At 47.9% G+C, this 21843-nt stretch overlaps 3 protein-coding genes across 7 annotated transcripts in view; 2 read left to right on the top strand and 1 right to left on the bottom strand.

Moving 5' to 3' along the window:
• LOC111073127 (putative dipeptidase CPSG_01350) overlaps positions 1–21843 on the top strand; it is a 75940-nt gene that overhangs the window by 45995 nt on the left and 8102 nt on the right. The window contains exon 1 of one of the 2 annotated variants that reach the window (XM_022365302.2): positions 19018–20223. The exons of the other annotated variant lie outside the window; for it this stretch is intronic. Within the exon in view, the coding sequence (XP_022220994.2) occupies positions 19360–20223 (864 nt within the window). The 5' untranslated portion in view covers positions 19018–19359. Of the gene's footprint in view, positions 1–19017; positions 20224–21843 lie in introns of those variants that run through there. 2 annotated transcript variants of the gene reach the window in all.
• On the bottom strand, positions 1425–5226 carry LOC111073130 (shootin-1). Of its 4 annotated transcripts, none has more exons than XM_022365307.2 (8): positions 4616–5226; positions 4367–4558; positions 3721–4305; positions 3220–3662; positions 2464–3158; positions 2159–2411; positions 1827–2085; positions 1425–1766 (listed from the first exon to the last, which is right to left on the bottom strand). In XM_022365307.2, the coding sequence occupies exons 3-8, from the start codon at positions 3905–3907 to the stop codon at positions 1639–1641; spliced, it is 1965 nt and encodes a 654-aa protein (XP_022220999.2). In that variant the 5' UTR covers positions 3908–4305; positions 4367–4558; positions 4616–5226; the 3' UTR covers positions 1425–1638. The 4 variants fall into 4 exon arrangements, with proteins under 4 accessions (XP_022220999.2, XP_022221002.2, XP_022221001.2 ...); XM_022365310.2 differs by having other exon boundaries at positions 1827–2076; XM_022365309.2 differs by having other exon boundaries at positions 4367–4552.
• LOC111073132 (mpv17-like protein 2) lies at positions 13170–13908 on the top strand. The gene has a single exon (XM_022365311.2). The coding sequence runs from the start codon at positions 13233–13235 to the stop codon at positions 13824–13826; it is 594 nt and encodes a 197-aa protein (XP_022221003.1). The 5' UTR covers positions 13170–13232; the 3' UTR covers positions 13827–13908.

Below are 21843 nucleotides of genomic sequence, written 5' to 3'. Positions count from 1 at the left end.
ATGGCTTCTGCTTAGCTGCCACTCATGAGAAGCGCATAGAAAGGCGCTGTTTAAATGCTTATTCACTTCGGAATAACATTGAAAATAGCTGCAGTTCGTGTACGCCACATCAATGACTCATCGCCACGCAACCAAAAGAGAGAGCAGGATTGACAGGAGCAACTCAAAAACAGGACACTTGGGAGAGAGGAAAAAGTCATTCCTATTAAATTTAAGTTTAGTTCCCATTCCCCATTCTTGTTTAACCTCATCAACATACTACCCCTACTGTCTTTAATCAATTTCCATATAAATTACTTGGCTTCTGCTGCTCCCTCATTTCCCATTTAAAAGAATGAATCGTAAGCATTCATTTAACCGCTGCAATAGCCCCATTGTCCATCCAGTACGTTCGCTGACAGTGACGGACAAAGACCGAAGAGCCGTGAATGGAGAGGCGTGCCGTGGGAGAGCCGGGGCCAGGCATTCAATGCCGGATCAACCGCAGGCCGCGGCATTCCAAGGCAGAGAGCACACCCAAAGCCCTAGACTTGGCCCGACCACATTCATTGCAGTTGAGGCCACAGCCAGAGCCAGTGCCAGGGCCAATGCCACTGCCAGTACTCTTCTCATCCTTCTATAATTTTCTCACCCCCAGGCGTCCGGCTCTGCTTTTGTTTTTCTTGCCTCAACCTCAGACTTCTTGCGAGCGAAGGAACTTTCAGTGGACCCTTTCGGAGTACCATTCTCTTCAGAGTCCTCATTTCCATCCTCATCTTCCGTGGCACTGCCGAGTTGTTTGTATGCGTCTGCTGTGGTTCATGTCGTCGTTGTTGACATTTAGTTGACACACACCACACACAACACAGATCCCAGTCTCCGTCTCCGTTTTCATCCTCGTCATCCTCGTCCATGTCCTTGCCATCTCTTTCTCCACTTCCGGCAACGGGCCATGGCCATGGCAATGGATCATCGGGCATCTTTGTTTGCACATCGCCACTGAAGTTTACAGCTGCCTTGTCTCCGTCGCATCCTTTTGCAGCTCTTGCTCTGGGCTGTGGGCTCTGGCTGTTCGTCGTCAGCTGGTGCACTTTATTGTTGCTAACTAGAAAAGCCAGGACATCCATCCTGCTGGCTCCTTCTTCTGCTCCCTCCTGGCCCTATTGCCACTGGTGTAAACAATTTTTGAAAGGTTATTTCTCTTGCAACAGCCGCGGTCCGCACTTTGTTCCGTTTTGCACTTCATTTGCTGTCCTCCGCCTCGGGGCAGTAAATTCTGTTTACTCGTTTCGTTGTCGTTGACGGCATCCTTCTAGTGGTAGTATGTAGTAGATGCATCCACAGAGGATGGCTATTTGTTATGTCATTTGACTGGGGCCGGGAACGGCAGCATTCATCTACGAGGAAAAGCATGCGACTCCGCAGATATTAAATCGTCCCTGGGCGATGTATCTAGCTTTCCCTCTCCGCAGCTTGTGTTTGAAATTTTATCCCTGAATAGGCAGGCACTCACTTCATGGCATATCCGAATGTTTCCACTCTCCGCATGTGAGATTGGTTGTTGGTATTTGGAATACCAGCAGATTATGACAATTTATTTATACAAACGGCAGTTGCTCATCTAATCATAGTACCCTTAATCTAAATATTATTCTTAAATTACTTGCGCCTACCGCCTGGCGTAGGTCTGAACGGTTTCCGGCGGGACTTTGAGTCCACGATGAACACGGACTGGCGCTTGAGGAAGTTCCGCGAGGGCACTTCGGTGTCGTCATCTGTGGCGGCAACTGTGGAACACAACGCTAAGATTAAAGCCAACTTAAAAGAAAAACATGCAATGATCTTACCCGCTGCGGGTGCCTGCTCTGGTGAGGATGAGGACGTGCCTGCGGCTCGTTGGGCGCGTCCAGCGAAGAGATTGTAGTAGCACAGGGGCATTGGCTGGGGCTTTTCGCCTTCCGGAGCTGATGGGGACTTTGGTGGCTCGGTCGTGTACAGCTCCTCTTCTTCCTTCTGCTCAACGATGTCCAGCTTGGGTATCTCGAAAGGCGGCACATCCTCCGACTTGCTCAGTTCCTGGCAGCGTTTGATTTTCAACTGCAGTATCTAAGAGAAAAGCTATTAGTATTTGTTGAACATGTAGCTAAAGAGCCTATTGGATCTTGGTGTCCACGGCTACCTCAATTAGTTCCTCGTCTTGGGCAGTGTGGGTCAGAAAGCTGGGGAGTTCTGCAACAGTCACGTGAAGCCTGCGGTCGGGCAGCTCGATGTTGTTCTCATCCACTTCCTGCACCTTGAATATCATTTCACAGATGCGCTCCTTGAGGTACTTCAGCACCCCCATGGACTTGTCGGCTGCATCGGTGTCCAGCTTGCGATCTTGTTCCTTGGCGGCAATACTATTCTTGATCTGTTCGATGATCTCCTGGTTCCTGTGGACAAATGATTACTTAATGTATCCTTCCTACTCCCTATTCCACCTACACTTCGCTCTCCTTGACGTCCGAGAACTTGAAGGCTTCCAGCTCGCCGGTGAGTGCCTCCCGCTCCGACTCCAGATTGGCCTTCTCGGCCTCGGCCGCCTTGCGCAGGTAGTTGAGGCGGGCGGCAGACTCCTTCTGAGCGCTGAACCGCTCGAAGACCTCGAGGGGCGATGTGGCGCCCGAGGCCTCCATTAGCTGCTTGAACAGCGACTCCATGTCGCTGGTCACACTCGCCAGCTGCGAGGCGGGCTCCTCCTCCCCGTTTTCGGCCTTGGCCGCCAGCGGATCGCCGGACGTGGAGCCCACGCTGTCCTGGTGCACAAGGGTCTTGGTTTCGGCGAACAGCTTCCGCCCGATCCTCTCCAGCTCCAGCTTGCGCGCCTCCACTTGCTTGCGGAAGTCGAGGGCCTGGCGCTCGCGCGTCTTCTGGGAGAGATTGGCCTGCTGTTCCTGCCGCGTCAGCACCACCTTGGCCGCGTCCCGCATCTCAATGGCCTCGTTGTGCACCTGCTGAAGACGCTCAATCTCCGCCTTCTGGTCGCTTAGCGAGGCCTCTAGCTCGCGCAGACTGCGCTCAAACCGCTCCGCATCGTTCATCAGAGACGCCTCTATGGAGCGGTACTTCTTGCGGATGTGCTCCGCCTCCATCCACTGCACATTGGTGCGATGTATCTCGTTCTCCAGCTGGCAGACGAGCTGTAATCTCATCCACTTGTTAGTACCTACTCCTTCTTGAGCTCATCGAGTCGTCTCTCACCTTTCGATTGGCGTCCTCCTCCAGTGTTTCGGGTGGCTTCTCGCCCAAGTTCTGGTTCTGGGCCTCCTTGTTGGCCAGCAACTCGCGATACTTCTCCACCAGCCTGCTGAAGTGCTGCTGGCGCGACTTGAACCGATGCCGCAGGAGGTCCATCTGCTTGCGGTTCTCGGTGATCTTTAGGTCGGTCAGAAAGAGGGCATCGTCGGCATTTTTTGCCCCTACGGGATACGTGGCCTTGCCCACAATCATTGTGGGCGTGCAGCTGTGGGCTCGCCTCGGCTCGCTGCTCGACTCCTTGATGACCACGGGACGCTGGGGGGGATTTCGCAGTCGACTGGCCTTCACCGTCAGCTCCTTGAGCTCCTTCTTCAGAGTGCCGATGGTGTCGCAGTTGATGCGATTCTGCTTCTGCCACTCGGCCGCATTGGCCGTCTTCTGGCCCTCTGATAAGGGCAGACAATTGAGCTCAAGTCGAGAATATTGTGTCGGTTCCCTACTCACCGGCCAGCAAAATCCGCTTTTTGATTTCATTAATTTGCCTGTTAAGCTCGTTCAACTTGTCGGATTCCATGGCGCTATCCACTCTGGCGACTGGCTCTCGGAAAACAAGGCTTAATATTTCTGCTGGACGCTGCCGGGTGGCTTGTTGGATCGATGCTGAAGTTGTTGTAGCAACGCCAAATTCCATACAGTTGCCAACAGCCACGGGGGATGATATTTTGGATAATCTGTAGCAATGCAAGTGGAGATATCTTTTCAAGTCATGACAAAAATTTATTCACAGTTTGCACAATCTCAGAAGTCGATTAAAATTTTGATTAGGTGTGTGGATAATGCAGCCTAAGCGAAACTCCACTCAAGGAAAACTGACAAATTCGAACTAACTCAAAATTATCTTCCAATACCAGCGGCACAAGTCTGAACCACATCCAGGAACTCCTGTGCGGTAATTGGGAAAAGTGTAGTCGATCTGCCATTTTCCACCCAGCCGCATCTGCTCGATCAGTTCGTTGGTCATCTTTTCCGAAAGGAAAATGTGATATATTTGCCATCCTTGCTCCTTGCATATCTCGATAGGTATCCAGTCTACGGAATATATAATGAAAAAACATGCATCATCAGTCGTTGCATCATGTAACCTTCATACCCTTTTGTTGCCATCCAGTCATATTTTTGAAAAGCCCAAGCTGAACGATGGGCTTGTTCAACAGTCGGCGATCTGTGGCCTGAATATCCGCAATGTCCTGTAGAAGTCTCAGGAAGTTGTGTGCGAATAACTTTTTCAACAAAATGTCCATTTCCAGATAGGCATACTGGTCTTCGGCTGTGGGATCTATCTCTATCTCGGAGTCTCTTCATTGGAATAGGTTTCACAGTAAGCTCTCAGACCACTTACCCTTTGAAAACTCCCTCATCAATGTGACAACTCTGGACGAAAAGGAGATCTTTCTGTTAAGAGACGCCGCGAATGGCGAGCAAGAGCTCCCCAATATAGGTCCAAGGAGTCCCCTGTAAAATCGACCCTTACTAATTTCTGGGACTTTTACATCTCTTGGGCGAATCCACAATGCCTCCACGTCTGGCATTATGTCCGGATTTTCAATGGTAGCATTGATGATTCCCATACTACGACCAATCTTCAGTTTCAGCAGCGACTCATCAATTTCTATTTCATTGCCAATTATCGTTGGGACATCCATGTCCCAGGGAAAGGATATTAAGTCTAGTTGCTTCATTTGATTCAGACCCTGGAGCATGTTCGTGTGATTCAGGACAAATTCAATCCCAGCAATTGGGATGTTGATGTGCGGCGTTCCATTAAAGGATTCCGGCGGGGAAAAGTCAAAGGAAGCCCAGAAATCGGAGAAATTAAAGCTGGAGCTGATGTCCTTCTCAGTTTCCTCCCAATTCCAGTAACTATCCATCTTTATCAACTGAAAATCAAGTGATAAAGTGTAATTAAAATCAAAAAACTGTGACTGCTAGTAGTTGTGTAGAGTCGTGAGTGTTAAGTCAATGGCAGAGTGTCATACAAAAAACTCTCAAGTGATTGCAAACGTACATATGTATGTATGCTGTGTAGCATCTCTGTATAGACAGCATATGGCATGGCGCCAGTCTCAGGCCACAGGTCTGTGCTTTCTTTTGTCCTGAATACTCGGCTGATTGTCTTCCATTTTCGTACGAGGGGCTACAGGGGACGTCTAATTACAATCTGCTTTCTGCCCAACAGAGCGTATGCGCAATCATAGTGGAGAGGGAATCAAATTACATTGACAACAACTTTTTTCCGTAAGCTTTTCAATGGACACTTCCCGACCGCACAGAAACAAAAAGCACCTGGGGGCTGCCAGGTCCAGACTCTGTGTGAATACTAAATGAATACTCATACTCGTACTCGGTCTAGATGAATGTAGAGTAGATGAGAGAGCCCGCAGCTAAACAAATACCCATGGGGACCAGTCAAAGCAAATAGCGGGGGATAATATTTGGTTCTGAAATATGCATAAAATGCGGGAAAGCGAATTCAAAGCGCTGCGAAATAAATAAATAGCGGAGGCAAACAGAATGGAACGAAAAACGAGAACGAGAACATGAACGAAAAAAAAACGAAGGGAAACGAAACAACTTCCATCCTCAAAGTAAAACAATCAAAATTTGCGCTCCATTAAATTTTGTATTGTACTCGTTCCAGAAAAGTTCTCTTCCCCCCTCCGACTTTCGGTCTCTGTTTCAACAATTTTTTCATTTTCCCTGCATGTATACGCGTTCCACATTGGCTTTCTGCACACTCTACCCACCTCCGACGCTCTCCTGTTTTGATTTGACTGCAGCCCATCCTCTATCCTCCAGCATACTCGTATGAGGTTTTTCCCTTGTTCCACGGAAGCTTCTTTAATCCCTGTAAATATTTTTTTGACACTTTTCTATTTGCGAAACCGATCAAAAGGAAAAGAAAAGACACCAATCCCGTTTATGATTGGATTTGATTTATGGCTTTGTTTTTGCCTTTCGCCGGTAAGCCTTTTTGCTGGATCGCAACTGCTTAAATTTCATTAAATCTGTTTCTACGTTCGTATTTTCTGCATTTTGGTATCCACATTTAGCACAGAGATAGAGTCGCACTCAAATGTAAGCTTTTAATTATTTATTCGCAAAAGGTTTTTCCTTTAATTCAAACAGTGAAATGTTAATTATTTCTAGTGACATTCACTAGCTGCCAAAAAAACACCGAACTCAAACTCTTGTATCCACAATTGTTTTTGTTTAATTAGTGTTTTTATGTAATTCCATTTTGCAGAAAATTTTACCATATTTTGCTTTTATTTTAATTAAAGTTCTACATGGTAAAGTTGCAACTTTTTAATCATATATACTATCCTGCTAAAATTAATATTTAATCACATATTTTGTAGTCATTTGATGCATGTCCCCCCTCAGCTATAAGAAAACTATAAACCCATTTAATCATTCCATTTCAAAGGCTTTGGTGGTTGGCCACACACACACAAACATCTCACAAGAAAGTGAAAAGTAAATGTATATATTTAATACAAAATTATCCAGCTTTAAAGTGTATTAATTTCTGCTTAAAATCATGATCGTAGGCATCACAGAAATCCACCTGCCAGTTGGTTCCTTCTCCCATCTACTGTTTGTCGTGAATTTTAAAGGGCTGTACAAGATTCAAAACCTATTACATTACGAGTATGAGCACTGTAAGCCCAGGTCAAGGTGGAAAACCATGTAGGACCAACAGTGTCCCTCTCTTTTGCCAGCCTTGCTGTATGGAAGGGAAACACACAAAACGAAATTGAGAATTAATTCATTTATTATTCGGGCGAGCATCAATTTGTAGCTCTTTGACAACTGCACCACAATAATCCACTGTACCGAAAGTGCAAATCAAAGGAAGAACTAAAAGGGGGATTTAGTCATTAGTAAAATGAGTTAGCCTACCTACAAAAGGAAACTATTAAATTATGATTTATAAATGCAATATCAAACTCGTAGCCAAGTAACATAAATAGCTCCTGGAAACGTCACGGGTCGTTGTTAGCAAGGACTCCACAGCTTACCTAGCAAAATGGGATTGGTGGGGCCCAGCAGGCTTGTCATCGCACCTGGCACTGGCGTAGCAGCCTGCAGGTGTGGTAGGGCCAGGGAAGCCGGCTGTTTCCAGGACTGCCGTCCTGGCTGGAAGCGCATTAAAACTAATTACTCATAATCATTTCGGCTACTCCCCGACTCCAGCCACCCAGCGAGTGACAGGAGCAGCTGCCACACACCCTTTGGAATTAATTAAAATAAAATGGAGCCCCGCGAAGCTGCACATATGGCAGGCGGCCCAAGGCTCATGGCACTCAGGCTCAAGGCAGGCGCTTGTGCCTGATTCCAATAAAAACGACTCAACCGCAGATGATGGGGAAATCAGTGGAAGGGAAAGTGGAAGGCAGAGCAAAGAGCAAGCAGCAAAGGAGCAAATCCGAAGGCACAAAGCCAAGAGCGCGTCGGCGACCAATGAAAAATCTCTGCGGAATTAATTAAATTTGTGTAATTTAAAGGCATAACCTCTATGTGTGTATGTGTGTTTACAACCTGCTTTTACCATGATTACGTTGTGACACTGCCGCACCTACACCCCCACACACACAGTCTCCTCCTCACCTGGGTTCGGTGACCTTTCCTCTTGGCACCTGCTCGTCATGCACGGCAGTGCAGACCAAGTCCATGTGCCACGTGGCCTCTGCCTCCCCGCACTCATGCATACATAGCATGTTTGTCTTGTGTACTGGGCCTCCCGGCAGCCACCTTCCGACAGATGGCGCTGCATTTGCAGCTCTGCCAAGCGCAACGCAGCGCAAAATTATTCTAATTACGGCGCCAGGCGCCCATCCCTGCCAACCCCCTGCAACAGTGCCTTTCAAAAGTAATTCAGCCAGAGGCAGTACACAAGAGAAAGCAGGAGGTACGTAGTGTATGTTACTAATTTGGCTTCTTGTGATGGCTTAAACATTCGAGTTTAGCAGTCAGCAGTCGGCCATTATCCTCTTTTCAAAGAGCTAATGCGAAGGACACAAGAGATATTCTGACCAGAGAAATTTACAGGATGATTAATCAATAATTTGTATATCTTATATAAATTAAATAGATACAAAAAGTGGCATGGCCTCTTGGTCTGTTTTTAATTGTTTTAGTTACGTTTTACAATCAGAACTTTTTCCCATCATCTTACAATTGTCCCCAATAATCTGTCACTTGTCCGGACAACGCTGGTAGGTAGTTCTGACAAAATGAAATATCCGAACGTGCTGGCGTCCAAAATTTATGTCGTAATCTCACAGACCTGATATGGGGCGTAGCCGTACAGCCCCCCACAGGACAACAGACTTGTGTGCATGATTTATCTAGAGCCAGAAAAACACAGGCGAGCACTTCCTGGGCGGGCATGGGCTCGGGCTCCTTCTCGTGTATCATTTACCCCAGCAATCATGACTGGCAGAAAGTGGGGAGGACTGGAAAGACTGTCGTGCAACGGTAGCGGCAACGGCAACGGCAACGGCAACGGCTCCTTGTGGCAGTGTGGCAGCATGTGCTTAATAGTTTAGCGCTTCGTGTGCCACTTAGCTCGGCGCGAATGCCTATCTCAAGAAGGTACTTCTCTCGTTGTCCCTGTCCCTGTCCCCTTACCCATCCACATCCCCGGTCATCAGCCAGCAGTTCACTTCACTTCGTTCCAGCACAACATGAAGATGATGAAGATGATAATGGGGAGGTGGATGTGGATTATGGCATGAAATGATGATGATGATGACGCAGAGAACCCCTATCCTATCCAAGGAGCACTCGGTTTTCGTATCAGGCATTAGCAGATCCGTCTCTGTTACAAATCCGCGCTGTTGACGTTGTTTTCTGCATGCCTGGCGTTCCTCCGCTCCGCTCCGCTGCAGCCCAATCTCGACCCAACCCCAATCCCATCTCGTTTCGCCACGTGGATGGTGACATTTCTCCGATTCGGAGGACAGCGAACGTGCTGAAACACGGTACAACCTGCCGGCGCACTGTCGCATGATGTATGACATTTTGCGCCTCATAAACAGCTACCTCCCGTTCCTCCCCCGCGATAATCATGTATCCCACCAGCACCAGCGCCAGTGCCAGTCCTGCACCTGTACCTGTCCACCTGTCCGCTTTACCATCAGCCACCTGCCAGCTCTCTCAGTGGCATTTTGTTGCCCTTTTGTCTTTTTTCATCATCCAGGTAGCTAGCGGACGAGGGGAGCCATGTTTGGACAGGGCTAGCACACGCTGGCAACTGGGTGGGTCTGGGGGTGGCGTGGCTGCTCGCGTTGTTTGTTTGCTCAAACGAAATTGGCACGACTGGCAATGCGATGATGCCCCGCCATGTTGACTATTTGCTCGTTACACTTCGCGTTAACGTAACTGACTTACTTTTCCCCATGGCACTATTTAAATGTGCCAGCCCGAGTGTTGATTGCTAAAGTAGAGTCAATTGACCTTTGCCATTTACAGATCTCATTTGCGAATTCCATTTGTGTCCCAGCGATCACATCACTCTGAAGCTGTATCTATCGACTAGAAGAGAACCTGCAAGAGAGTAATTCTTTGGAAATTGTTCCTCCTTTAGATCATTGATTTTATGACCTTGATTTTATTAGTTTATAATTAAATATGAATTTAATGCCTTGCCATTTAATTAGCGCAGTAAATATCGGCTCTACTGGTATTACGAAATTCTTTAAATTTCAATAATATTCTTTGTTCCCATACAAAAATGCCACATATTGGTAATTGTATGCATAATTTAATATTTATATGCAAATTGATTGTTGGCAAATATCGCATTTACGTAAACAGAGAGCAGGCCACAGAGATTTGAATATGAAACTTGCTGAATTTGCTAAAATGTCGCATGAAAATAAAGGACCAGCACAATATATAACCCTTTTTTCGCTAATATTATTAACTTTATACGGTCCGGGCTGTTTTCTGAAATAATTTATGGTATTTTATCGTGCATCAACCTCTGCTTCCATATCCATGGAAATACCATGAAAATGAGTTCATTTTTAGAGCCTTCCTATCGCAGTCAAGCAGCAGCGGACGATGGCCGGACCAGAGTTCAGAATTTCCCTGCCACTAATTAAATAAGTTTGGTTTCCTGGAATGGATTTGAGTTTCTCCTGCCACCATGTTATACTTCCGTACTTCCGTACTCCTAGCAGACTAAACAAACTAAACGAAACTTTTTGGCTGCCACACCCATTGCAACCAGCAGCACGTGTCCTCAATCGTTTGCTAACAGTGTGGAAATCCCATTAAAATCACATTTTGATTTGATTTGCATAAACAGAAGTCGAAGCAACCGCTGGAAAATAAAGCCGGGACCAAACATGAACTAAAATGTCATTCAAAATCGATTCAAAATCAATTAGAGAGTGATTTGCAAAATATATTAGGCGGAACGCTGATCTGTGTTCAAGTAACAGAACCAATCCAATGAACTCCACTGCCCTGCAATCCGCTGGCATTTACGAGTCCATGAGTTGTGCTTTTCAATGTCCGCTTGTTCCTGGGCCGGCCAGCAGGTGATTATGACACTTTTTGTGGCTGGCTGGCCGCATATTCGGCTTTTGCTTTCATTGAGCGAAATGGAAAATTCAATTAAAATGCACACATGCTCCATGCCCAAGCGCCAAACCATAACACATCCAACAAACAACCCTTCCAAAAACCCTGGCACGGACGCAGACCCAAACCATAGACCCACATCTACTTGGATCCAGTGGCAGGAAAAAATATAGAGAGCGGAACGAACGAGACAGGATATAAAAAGAACCAAGTGAGCGGAGCAGACAAAACGGATGGGAAACGAAAAATGTGAAAAATCAGCATAACAAAGTGGGAAAAACTATGAAAATGCACTCCTTCTCCTCCTCACCTTTTTTCTTTCCATTTTCGGCGGGTCTGTTCCGTCACGCTCTATGGCACTGGCGAGCATCCAGCGCCGTACTCCCCGTACTTGTACTCGTGTGTCCTGCCGCAGGACAGGCGACACAGTATATCTCTCCTGTGTGCCGAGTGCTGTTCCCTGGGGAGGTGGATGTGGATGTGAATGTGAATGGGAATGAGAATGAGGACCAGGAGTGGATGGAGTGCGAGTATGTAAATAGAAGACTCTTGTAAACAACATTTCATTTGCACAAAGAATTAGGCCTAGAGGGCTCTTCTGATGGAGGTTCCGAAACTGACCGCATAAGCATTCAATGGCGGAAACCTTTTTTTACGGAAAAGGTCTTCAAGTTCAAAGTGATGATTGGTTGCTTTGAATTTCTTATGTGAGAGAAAAACAAAAGAAGGACTATTTTGAATATTCTATATGCTTCGTTGGAAATCTGAATCTGGGAATTTGCATTAGCTACAGTACGAATGTATGAAGAATGATGTTTAGACTGACAAATCATTCTGATAGTAATATACCTAAATAAATTTATTCCATGAGCAGCAATAATAATTAATTAAAAACAGGAAAATTGTCCCATTTTCCCGTATTTCCTTAAAAAATGTATAACGCAACTAAACTGGACTCTGACAAAGCATTAAATTTATACGAAAATCTGTCCAAAATTAAAATTGTTTTTTCTATTTTCCATTTCATTATTGGATGATCTCGTGGCTGGGCTTCTATGTATGTACATATGTATGTTTCTATGACACTCGAATATTGCCCGCATTTGCATTTCAGAATCCGAATATTTAATGCTGGCAAATACTCGTAATGCATCGCATGACAATGGGGTCGTAGATTCGGCGGTAGATTCATCTGTCGAGCGCAGGCCGAGCTAATGAAACAGATGCCTCTGCCTCTGCCCCTGCCCCTTGTCCCTCCCTATGGCATGGCATTCTAACCCCCTGTCAGAGCCAGAGTTGATACAAGGGAGCCGGGCAGCAAACAAGATGCAAAGCCGAATTTACGGTTCCCGCTTTTGAATTGACAACTGGTGGGGAAGGAGGGCAGCCTTCCGATTCTGGAAACGGGTGTGGCGTGGGCGTGGGTGTCACTGGCGTAGCCTCGTTTTATGGCGGATTTTCGACAAAATATAAAAATAAAATTGGATTTTAGCGTAGAATGTCGAAAGCCGTAAATATTTTTCAATTCATAGCCCAGTGCGTGAGGGTGGGGGCAGGGGGGCAGAGGAAAGGGCTAACCGGGCTGCCGAGGACCCGTCTCCATATGCATACACACATTGATTTCCCCACGGGAATGGGTCGGGTTCGGTTCGGTCTGCGGTCGGGAATCGCGTGCGAATGATTTGGCAGCATTAACTCCCCAACACCCAGTCGGTCGCTGAAGGCCTCGAACCCCAGGGACGGGGGTGGAGGAGCAACAAATGTGTGGAGGAGCGTCCTCATTTGAATGCCGAACGAAGCGATTTTTATGCGCAACCCTTTTTGATCCTTTCAACGGCAGTCGCTATCCCAATCCCTATCCCTATACCTTGCCCAGGGCGCTTTGTACTTGTGTGTTCGCGCCTTTGTGTGTAGCATTCCGGATGGAACCTCGGCAAATCCCCCCCAAAACTCATTTCCAGTGGCTGACGTCAAATTGATTTCATTGCCTGTTTGTTCTTTGTTTTGCGACCTAAATGAGGACTCCCCCCCAATTCTGCAACACCTTTCGGACACACCGTTCTGAGTTAGACTTTAACGAATATATTTCAGGGCATTGCTGCAGGCATTTACATTATAATTTAGAAGAAAGGAGACAGAAAGAGCCTCTACATACCGATGGGTAAAGCCAGTGGTCGTGTCCTAGACCACGCGGCGTATACTTAATAATCAGATCCCAGGTGTTCCCAGCCCGCCGCTGATCATGACGAAAGGACCAATACTAGCTGTCATTTATAAAGTTGTTCCTGTCACATTATTTATTTAATTTTTGTTTTTAAGCTCTGATCGTAGTCTAGCCGGATCGCCAACCAGTTGGGTAAATGTTCTGTCGAACCCAGTGGAGGAGGTTGCTGCAGGCTCTGAATCGTTGGCACAGCGTCGCCTTCAGCAAGAGGTACCTGCTTTACACAAACCTCAGCATCTCGACCAGCCTCAGCATGGTGGGCGACACGATTGAGCAGTCGTACGAGCGCTATGTTGGGGAGATCGATGGCTGGAACCGGACGCGCACTCTCCGCATGGGCACTGGCGGTTTCACGGTCGGCTTTGTCTGTCACCACTGGTACCAGTATCTGGACCATCGGTATCCGAATCGCACCATCGGCATAGTGATGCGCAAGATACTGCTGGACCAGATCATCTGTTCGCCCTTCTACATCGCGGTCTTCTTCATAACCATGGCAGTGCTGGAGCGCCAGAGCTGGGAGGAGTTCCAGGCGGAAGTCATGGAGAAGGCAATCGTCCTTTATGTGGCCGATTGGACCGTTTGGCCGGCCGCCCAGTTCATCAACTTCTTCCTTATCAAGCCACGATATCGTGTCATCTACGACAATTCCCTGAGCCTCTGCTACGATGTATACACCTCAAAGGTGAAGTACCGGAAGAAGCCTGCGCTCGAGAAAACCGGAGCCTAGGCGACGGTGCATTCGGCAGGGACAGAGTGTCTGTGATTTATGTAGTTCAGCATTTTGGTAAATAAAATTCTGTCGTAGCCGACATGTTGATTGCTAAGATTTAACAAGCGATTGGTATCCATGAGGCTCGTATTTTGTGCTTGTCTCTTGCTAGAAATGGTTCAGACAAATTTAAATTCTGAAAATGCAATCGATAATCCATGTACCTTGTACATTCTCTGTGTTCTGTATAATCATTCTTTAACGTAATATTTTTATTAGATGTTGAGCTCCTCAAAGCTGACGTTTTATCCTTGTGTATCACTCACGGACGAGCCCAGGAAACTGAACGGTGATGGAAGGTGCCGGAAGCTGACCCTCGCTCCCTGTACTTGTCAAATGCAAAAACTGGGGCTCTGAGTCTGTCGCTGTCTCTGGCTTGCGGACTGCGAAAGAGCAGATAGAGTGAATGGCATCGAGGGCCGGAGAAACAGGCACTCGAGCCGTAAGCTCTCGACGAGGAATTGTGTCAAGCATACAGAATAAATAAAGGAAAAAGGGGCCCAGCACAAACAAACAAACAAAATGCAAAAGGAGGTGGAATCAAGTGACAAAATTGATGTCAAGATGAGCGAGTGGCGGGCCCCTGCCAGGACACAGAGGTGGCGATGGCTTCACGGCCATCGTCTGCGCAGGCTGACACTGACAGCCGTGCCCGTACCCGTACCCGTGCACCGCACACAGACCCACTCACATGTCAACTAATCCAATTTAAATCTCTTAACATGATTTGCCGCTTTCTTTTCATTCAGCTGGATTTCATGCCATTATCCCTTTTGGGGCCCGAGACCGAGACCGGCCACCGAATTGGCAAGCGCCACACGAGGCGGCTGCCATAGCCTCCTCCCCATCGCCATCGCCATCGGCTTTCAGACTGACTTCCTGTCCCCACAGCTATCTGTGCTAAGGAGCAGTTCTTTTCCTTTTGCCTGCAAGACCCCAAGGACTGCGGCCAAAGGGTTTATTTATCTGGTTTAGCGGGCTGCGTGGGCTGCCCAAGTCGCTCTATCCTCATTTTGTGATTTAATTTAAAAGCTCACCGAGCGATGCCTTCCAACTCCTCCATGCTGGCGTGCGGGTGGTAGGAGAGCTTTACGGCACGTGGCTGCCTCGTCGTTTGGGGTCCTTGACGAGTTGTTCTGTGTGGTTGAAGTATCCCGAATGGGGCTACGTGTTGATGACCAAGTTTGCGATGTTATCGCTGTATTCCCAGAGTCAATGCCAGCGGCACGACTCAACTCAGCCCGTTCAAGGTGCTGAGAGTCCAGAGAACCTACAAAAATATACAATTAAAAAAAGTCTATCTTGAATCATAAATCTTATAAGAGATATATCTTTAAATCCGAATAATTAAATTTGATTTGGAAACTTTTGGCCCAATAAAAAAGGGTAGCGGTAGCACCTCTCTCTTTGGTGCTGTTCCAGTAGCAGTGCCCTTTCTTTCATTTGGCTTATATCTATCTGAATAATCGTGTTAGAGAGTTTCCACTGTATATGGGTTACACTACTCAATCGAGAGGGTCCGAGGACTGCCGTCTGCTTCAGGTGGAGAGCGCGCGTCCCAGTTAATTGGCACTCAGAAACTTCAAACAGAAATGCCAATGATGTTTGGCTTCGCAATTGCCCCAGCGGGAAGGTCGAACGAGTCGTTATGTGACTGAATAAGTGCATGTGTGTGTTGGAATCCCTCCCCCCACATAGCCCTTGACCCAGCCAGGGCACATTGTGGACATCCACACATGCCCGGCAGTTATAATTCCGCTTGCGAACATAAAAATGTATTACGTTGGTAAGCTGCTCGTAACAGGCCACTTAATTAACGAGGTATTCACGGGCAAGCCCGAGCGCTGTCGTGCTCGCTTTGTCTCGCTGGGTGTGCCCCGAGAGGAGCCACCAAAAAGGATGCCAGACAATTGGCGAGCGCATAACTACCTGCCTAGCAGGCGGCATATGTTGCTGATGGGACAACCAGATGCCCCGCTTGCAACTTATTGTGGCACGACGCGAAGAAGCCATAATTAGCCATAAATTAGCCAGCATTCACGAGTTTTTAGCGACATGTTTGTTCGGAACCCAACAGGGCCGAGAAGAACTCTACTCTGTGTCCCATTATGATGCCACAAAGTCCATCTGTCAGCCGCCATGAACGAGTTAATTTATTTATCTCGTTGCAGCAGCCAGTCCTAATGCCAGTTGATTTATCTCAAGGAGTTGCTCAAAACTTTTAGCCAGCCCCCAGTCGATTCCCCCCGCCATTGCGGACAGCACTGATAAATGTGGGTGTAAACAAGCTGTCCGCCGGAGTGAAGATAAACTAGGGGATTACGTTGCTCGTTTTCTACTGTGAAAAGATGAAAGACAAAAGGAAAGAAGGGCAAACTGTAGCAGAAATACAAATGTACTTCCTTGTGTTCATTGCAGCATGCCTTTTCGTTCATAAAAAAGAATTTAAATGGAATCAAAACCAGTTAACGGAATATCAGTGTTTTCCCTTAAGCCTACAACTGTACAGCCACAACTTCAACCTTACAGTGGTTTGCATACGTATTACGTATACGCTATGTCCATACATACATACATAAATATATACATATGTTTATACATATATTCTAGACCTATTTCCGTTCAGTTAGGTAAGGGGTCAAGCCATGATATTTCACAGCTGTTTGGATAGTAAATCAACCGAATAATAAAGGCACGGCACACATCCAGCCTCGCCTCCAGGGGGACCTATGCCTATGCCGATGCCGATGCCACACACACATTCATGACCGTGGGATGGAAGCTTGTCGATGATTAAAACCCCTTAATTGTTGGCAAAAGTGAATGAGCATTAAAGTGCGCATCCGATAAGGGATGGATCATGAATCACGGTCGGGCGATGCTCTCTGTGTGCCGCTGTTTCAATCTGCTTGGCATATACCAGCGAAATACTTTCTATCCATCCAGTGCCTCTCTGGGCATTGCACTAAATCGGAAACAGCGGCGCCAACAACAATCCGAGAACCGACAACAATCGGAACGGGAGAGAGCAACAAATTTTAACGAGCATCGCAAACCCCAGCGCGCTGCTTTTTTAAGCCGCTTTCATTTACCCGGCCTCCATGGCTGTGTAATTACAGAAAAGCCGCGGGCCGAAGTCGGTACCAGAACTTGACAAATGGCACAGACACGGCACTGGGTAGGGGCCCAGGGGATGCGGGTAGCCATACGGTTGTGGGAACGGTACGGTTAACCGGGATAATAGGATGAAACAAATGTAAATGAAGGGGGCGGTGCGGAGTCGACAACACAGTACTTTCAGTGCTCAAAAACACAACAAGAAGCGAATGGCAGTACAACAAAGTGCAAATAATATACGAGTACTAGTCCACCTAACGACTATATGATACCTGTCAATCGCAATGAGAATATTAGGGATATAAATGATACATTGCTTTGCCACAATCGACACAAATCAGAGTTATATTTATCGAAAATGCATGCAGGTAACACAGGTAATTCCTGAAAATTTTATAGCCTCGAATTTCAGACTTATTCTTTCTGTCTCGAATACTTACTGCACACCCTGCATGGCGTAGCACGTGTAAAAGTCAAGTCAGAAATCTGTTCAAGACATTTCCTTTCCAACTGGGTTTCGTTACACGAGTACAAGTACCTCTGCGTCCCAAATGGAACATCGCCGCAGGTTGCCTCTGTTCGGGGCCAACAAAATCGCGCCGCGTGCCCCTGGGTGGGTGGCACGGAGCCCACTGTGCAGGGCGGGGAGTAGCTAGTGCAGAGCTCATTCTGTCGAGATTTCCATGCCCGATACTGCGGACTCTCGACAAATGTTTTAAGCTCTATCTTGATGCTGCCTGAATTCACTTATTTAGTGCATAAATTTAAGGGCGGTTGTTGTTTGTTAACCAGAGCATCAAACACTTTGTTGTTGCTGTTGTTTTTTTAGACTCCACTCACACATTTGTCAAACTGCAGATAAAAAGTTCTGATACGAAAGGGCAGCTCTCAAACAAATTCCGATGCCACTTTTTATCTAGATCAACTCTTTTTAAAACACGCTGCACTTGATATTATTTTCCACTTTTTGATTACAATTTTTTTTAGTTGTTGGACATGGCTGGCCACACACACAAAACATGGAAGTTACACACTTACGTGTGTCATACACACAGTTTAAAGAATTTAAGAAAAAGTTGGCTAAAATCGCAAAAAGCCATGATTTAATCTGCTTCATACTTTTAAAATAAATACTGAGAATTCCTCCTCCTTCCTAAGCTTTTAATCCGCAGCGTTTACAGCAACTAAATTGACCGTGTGCTCGAAGTACTTATATATTAATTTCTTGGGAATTCAGACGAGTACGAATCTGAGTTGTTGTCAGGGAAGCAGACTTGTTGTGCAATTATTCGGAGCTCCTTTTCGGGCAACTTTTATTTGAAAGAAAACGCGTTTAAAGTATCGGTGCTGCTATTCCAATGAATGCCTTAACTGATGCTTTCTCTCTATCAATTCAATCTATCCATGGAACCATAAAGAGCAATCATCGCACAGTTGGATCCAGGGGGAGTTATAGTATGTACCATGCTCTCCATTTAATATGCTCTACGCTATCCGTAGCGAAAAACTTCGACTGTGCAATCAGAACCGATTCAGGCAGGTATGTCCTTGGGTCATCAGCCGCTCGTCAGCTCCATGGGGGTGGGGCAACAGTTGGTTGCAGTGGTGGTCGAAGGGGCACCAATACCTGCACATGCTGCTGCTATGGCTGTTCCTATTTCTGGTGCAGTGCACCTCTCGGGAAGCGGCAATTAAAATCTTGTATTCGAGTTGGGCGGCTGCTGGGAAGTACTTTAATTTCCCACGACGCAGCAGAATCAACATGGCTCCAACGATGCAGGGTGGGAGCCCAGCGACTCCTCCACTGCCACCCCCACACCCACACCCACACACACTCAACAACTCCCACGAAACGGAATCAAAACAAAACCCGCCAAGCGACGGGGTGCGACGACAGCGAAGAGCGGAGTAGACACCAATCCGCGCATGCGTCTCCGCTGCACAGGCTGAGCGGCTGAGAGGCTGAGAGGCGGCGAATTGGAGGCGCAGAGGCCTCCAGAGATTGGAGGCAGCCTCAGTAGCTGCAGGACTGTCGCGGAATAAAGTCGACAAAGGATAAGAACGCACGGATCGCGGCACCATGTGAGAATCGCCAGGAGAACGCGCGCGTAATCTTCTTTCCCAGTCCCCGAGCACTCATCTGCCTCCTTTCTCGTGTTCGTGTACGTGCTCGTGTCTGTGAGAGCTTTTGCCGTGTGAATGTGGTCGAGTGTCTGCCTCTCTCTCTCTGTGTGTGTGTGTGTGTGTACAGGTGGAAGACCCAGACCCAGCCACGAAAAAACCCGTAGATACAATAGATTGACTGAAATCAAAGAAATTGTACTCGTATTGTGGCAAAAGTGAGAATTGACACGAACTGCCACGCCCAGGCACCATGGAGCACCTACGTCCTCTGAGCTACGAGGAGATGTGCCAAATGGAGATGCTGCAGGCGGGAGCCGTTGGGGGGGGAGCAGGTGGCTCCGCACCGCCCGGCATGATGCCCATAATGGTGATACCAACCGCACTGCTGGCCCCCGCAGCTGGAACAGCCGGTGTCTCAGCGCCAGACGGAGGAGCAGGAGGAGGTGGTGGTGCCGGAGCCGGAGCCGGGGCTGGCGCAGGAGGCGTCCTGGAGCACTACTATCAGCTGCAGCCCACGCAATTCCTTACAGCGGACGGGGCGAATGGCGGCGAATTGGCGCTCCTGCAAGGCGGTGGCGGCGGCGGCGAACAGCATCCACACACAATCCAGCTGCAACAGCATCCACAGCCCGTCAACATCCTCTGCACGGGCACGCTGGGACGGGTGCCCGCCGTGCCGGCATCTGGTCCGCATCCTCATCCGGCGGGAGCTGCGACACTGCCGCGCGGCTTCCAGCCGGCCGCCTTTGTGGCGGACGTGGAGAGCGACTTTGAGGGCAGCGAGTGCGGCGCTGGCGGAACCACCACCACCTGCATGCCCCACTTCCGCTTTGGCGGCTGCGGCCTCCAGTCGCTGCAGCACCACCATCAACAGCAGGACGCCGTCGTGGGCTGCGGCTCGCTCGCCTACATGATGGCCTCGGGCACCCTGGGCCGCGGCCGGCGGCTCAGCGGCCACAGCAAACCCAAGCGCGTCTCCTTCAAGGGCGACAATCTGCCGCCACCCTCGCCGCCGCCCCCACCAGCCATGGAGCTGGACGAGAACGGCATGCCCATGCCGCTGCCCGGCGGCGGCTGCTCCTACATGCACTTCGACAACTACATGGACTACCAGGTGCGATAATCCTAACGATTGCTGCCGCTTTTCCAAATTCACATTCATGGCCCACGCCCACACAAACAGCCCCCCATTATAGAGGCGTTGGGGCGAAAGGGAGTGTGGGAGGCATTTACGATAATTGCCGGATCTTTGCGTTCGTGCCGCGATTTAGCTGACGACCCCGCACTTGAACGGTATAGGGGATGTGGAAGTGGATATGCCATGCCATTTTGTTTTTATTCCATCTAGATATAGGCATTCCGCCGACGGCATTACGATTCGCCATATCCGCATCCTCTCATTAAAAGATACTCCCGCGGATGAGAGCCGTCTGATAGCGAAAAAATACTCAAAGGGGCGAAGCTAAAGACTGACTAAATCGAGTTTCCCTCTGAGCAAGGCCCCGGAAATTAGATTTTAAAATCGCTCATCTAAATATGTACAATGTACATGCCCCGGGCGGGCACATCCTGCACTGATAAGGTAGCTCTGATGCAAGGGAAATTGCATGTGGAAATATGCAAATTGGTTCTGTTGCAAATCTGTTGCGATTGCGTTGAGGTGCAGTGCGGTGCAGTGCGGTGCGGTGTGGAGTCAGAAAGTTGCGTAAACCAATGCAAATGCGAATACACATGAATGTTGAACTACTGCTCATATAAGAGGACTTGTGGTTGCATGAATATGTAGATTTACACGAAAAGAAATTGGTATCCTGCTGCCAGTTACAGCTGCTCCGCCTGTGGTTGGCAGCCGTCCAGCTGCCAGCTGGTATAAATCTTAAGAACCCCTCCAAAGCTCTTGGCCATAAATAGTGATGTTTTAACACCTAAACTGTGATGCAGGGAAACAACGAGTGTAGGAAATAAAGTAGTATATGTGTCATGGCAGCACTAAGACGGGTTTATATACACATATAAGGGAGGGATTGCTGTGGGTGTCTGCTGTCAATATCTGACAGATGGCACAGGCAACCCAGAGATGGGGACAATCCGTGACAAATGCCAGCGATTCCTTTAACATTTGCCAGGACACACACACACACAATCATGCAGAGCACCAGACAAACGATTATTTGCATGTAACTCAATTTGTTTGGGCAACGGGACAGCGGACCACGAACTGGAAACTGGAAACTGGAGACTGGAGACTAGGGACCAGTTCATCGCTGGATCCCTATCGGAGAGCACAGCTTTGGCACGGACTGTAGCAAACTGGCAAATGCAAATTCGAGAACAGAAAGAACTACCCAAGAAGCCAGTCAACCCCATCCACAGATACAACAGAGAAGACGGAAAAGATTACACTGGGGGGAAATAATGTAATTTACAGATTTTGGGCGGGCATCCTTTCACTTCATTGTATTTTGCGCCATTTTCTTGCAGTGTAGATGCATCCTTACGAGCTCGTGCAGAACCAAGCAGAACCAAAGACCAAGTGCGCTGGGGCAATTGTCCTTAGCGGCCATTATTCACAGGGAGGACTGTCATCTTTGGACGCTGGCGCCATTTGTTCACATTTGAATAATAAATTAAATGATGCAAATTCCGGGCAGGCAGGGCTACGGGCTACCCTTGCCTTAAAGCTGGCTGTCCTGCGTTCTTTATGCGTTTCACCAAAGCCATCAGAATCGTCGTT

Source organism: Drosophila obscura, unplaced genomic scaffold (assembly GCF_018151105.1).
Source record: "Drosophila obscura isolate BZ-5 IFL unplaced genomic scaffold, ASM1815110v1 contig_208, whole genome shotgun sequence".
NCBI classification, from domain to species: domain Eukaryota; kingdom Metazoa; phylum Arthropoda; class Insecta; order Diptera; family Drosophilidae; genus Drosophila; species Drosophila obscura.
This window is presented reverse-complemented; position numbering and strand designations above follow the sequence as displayed.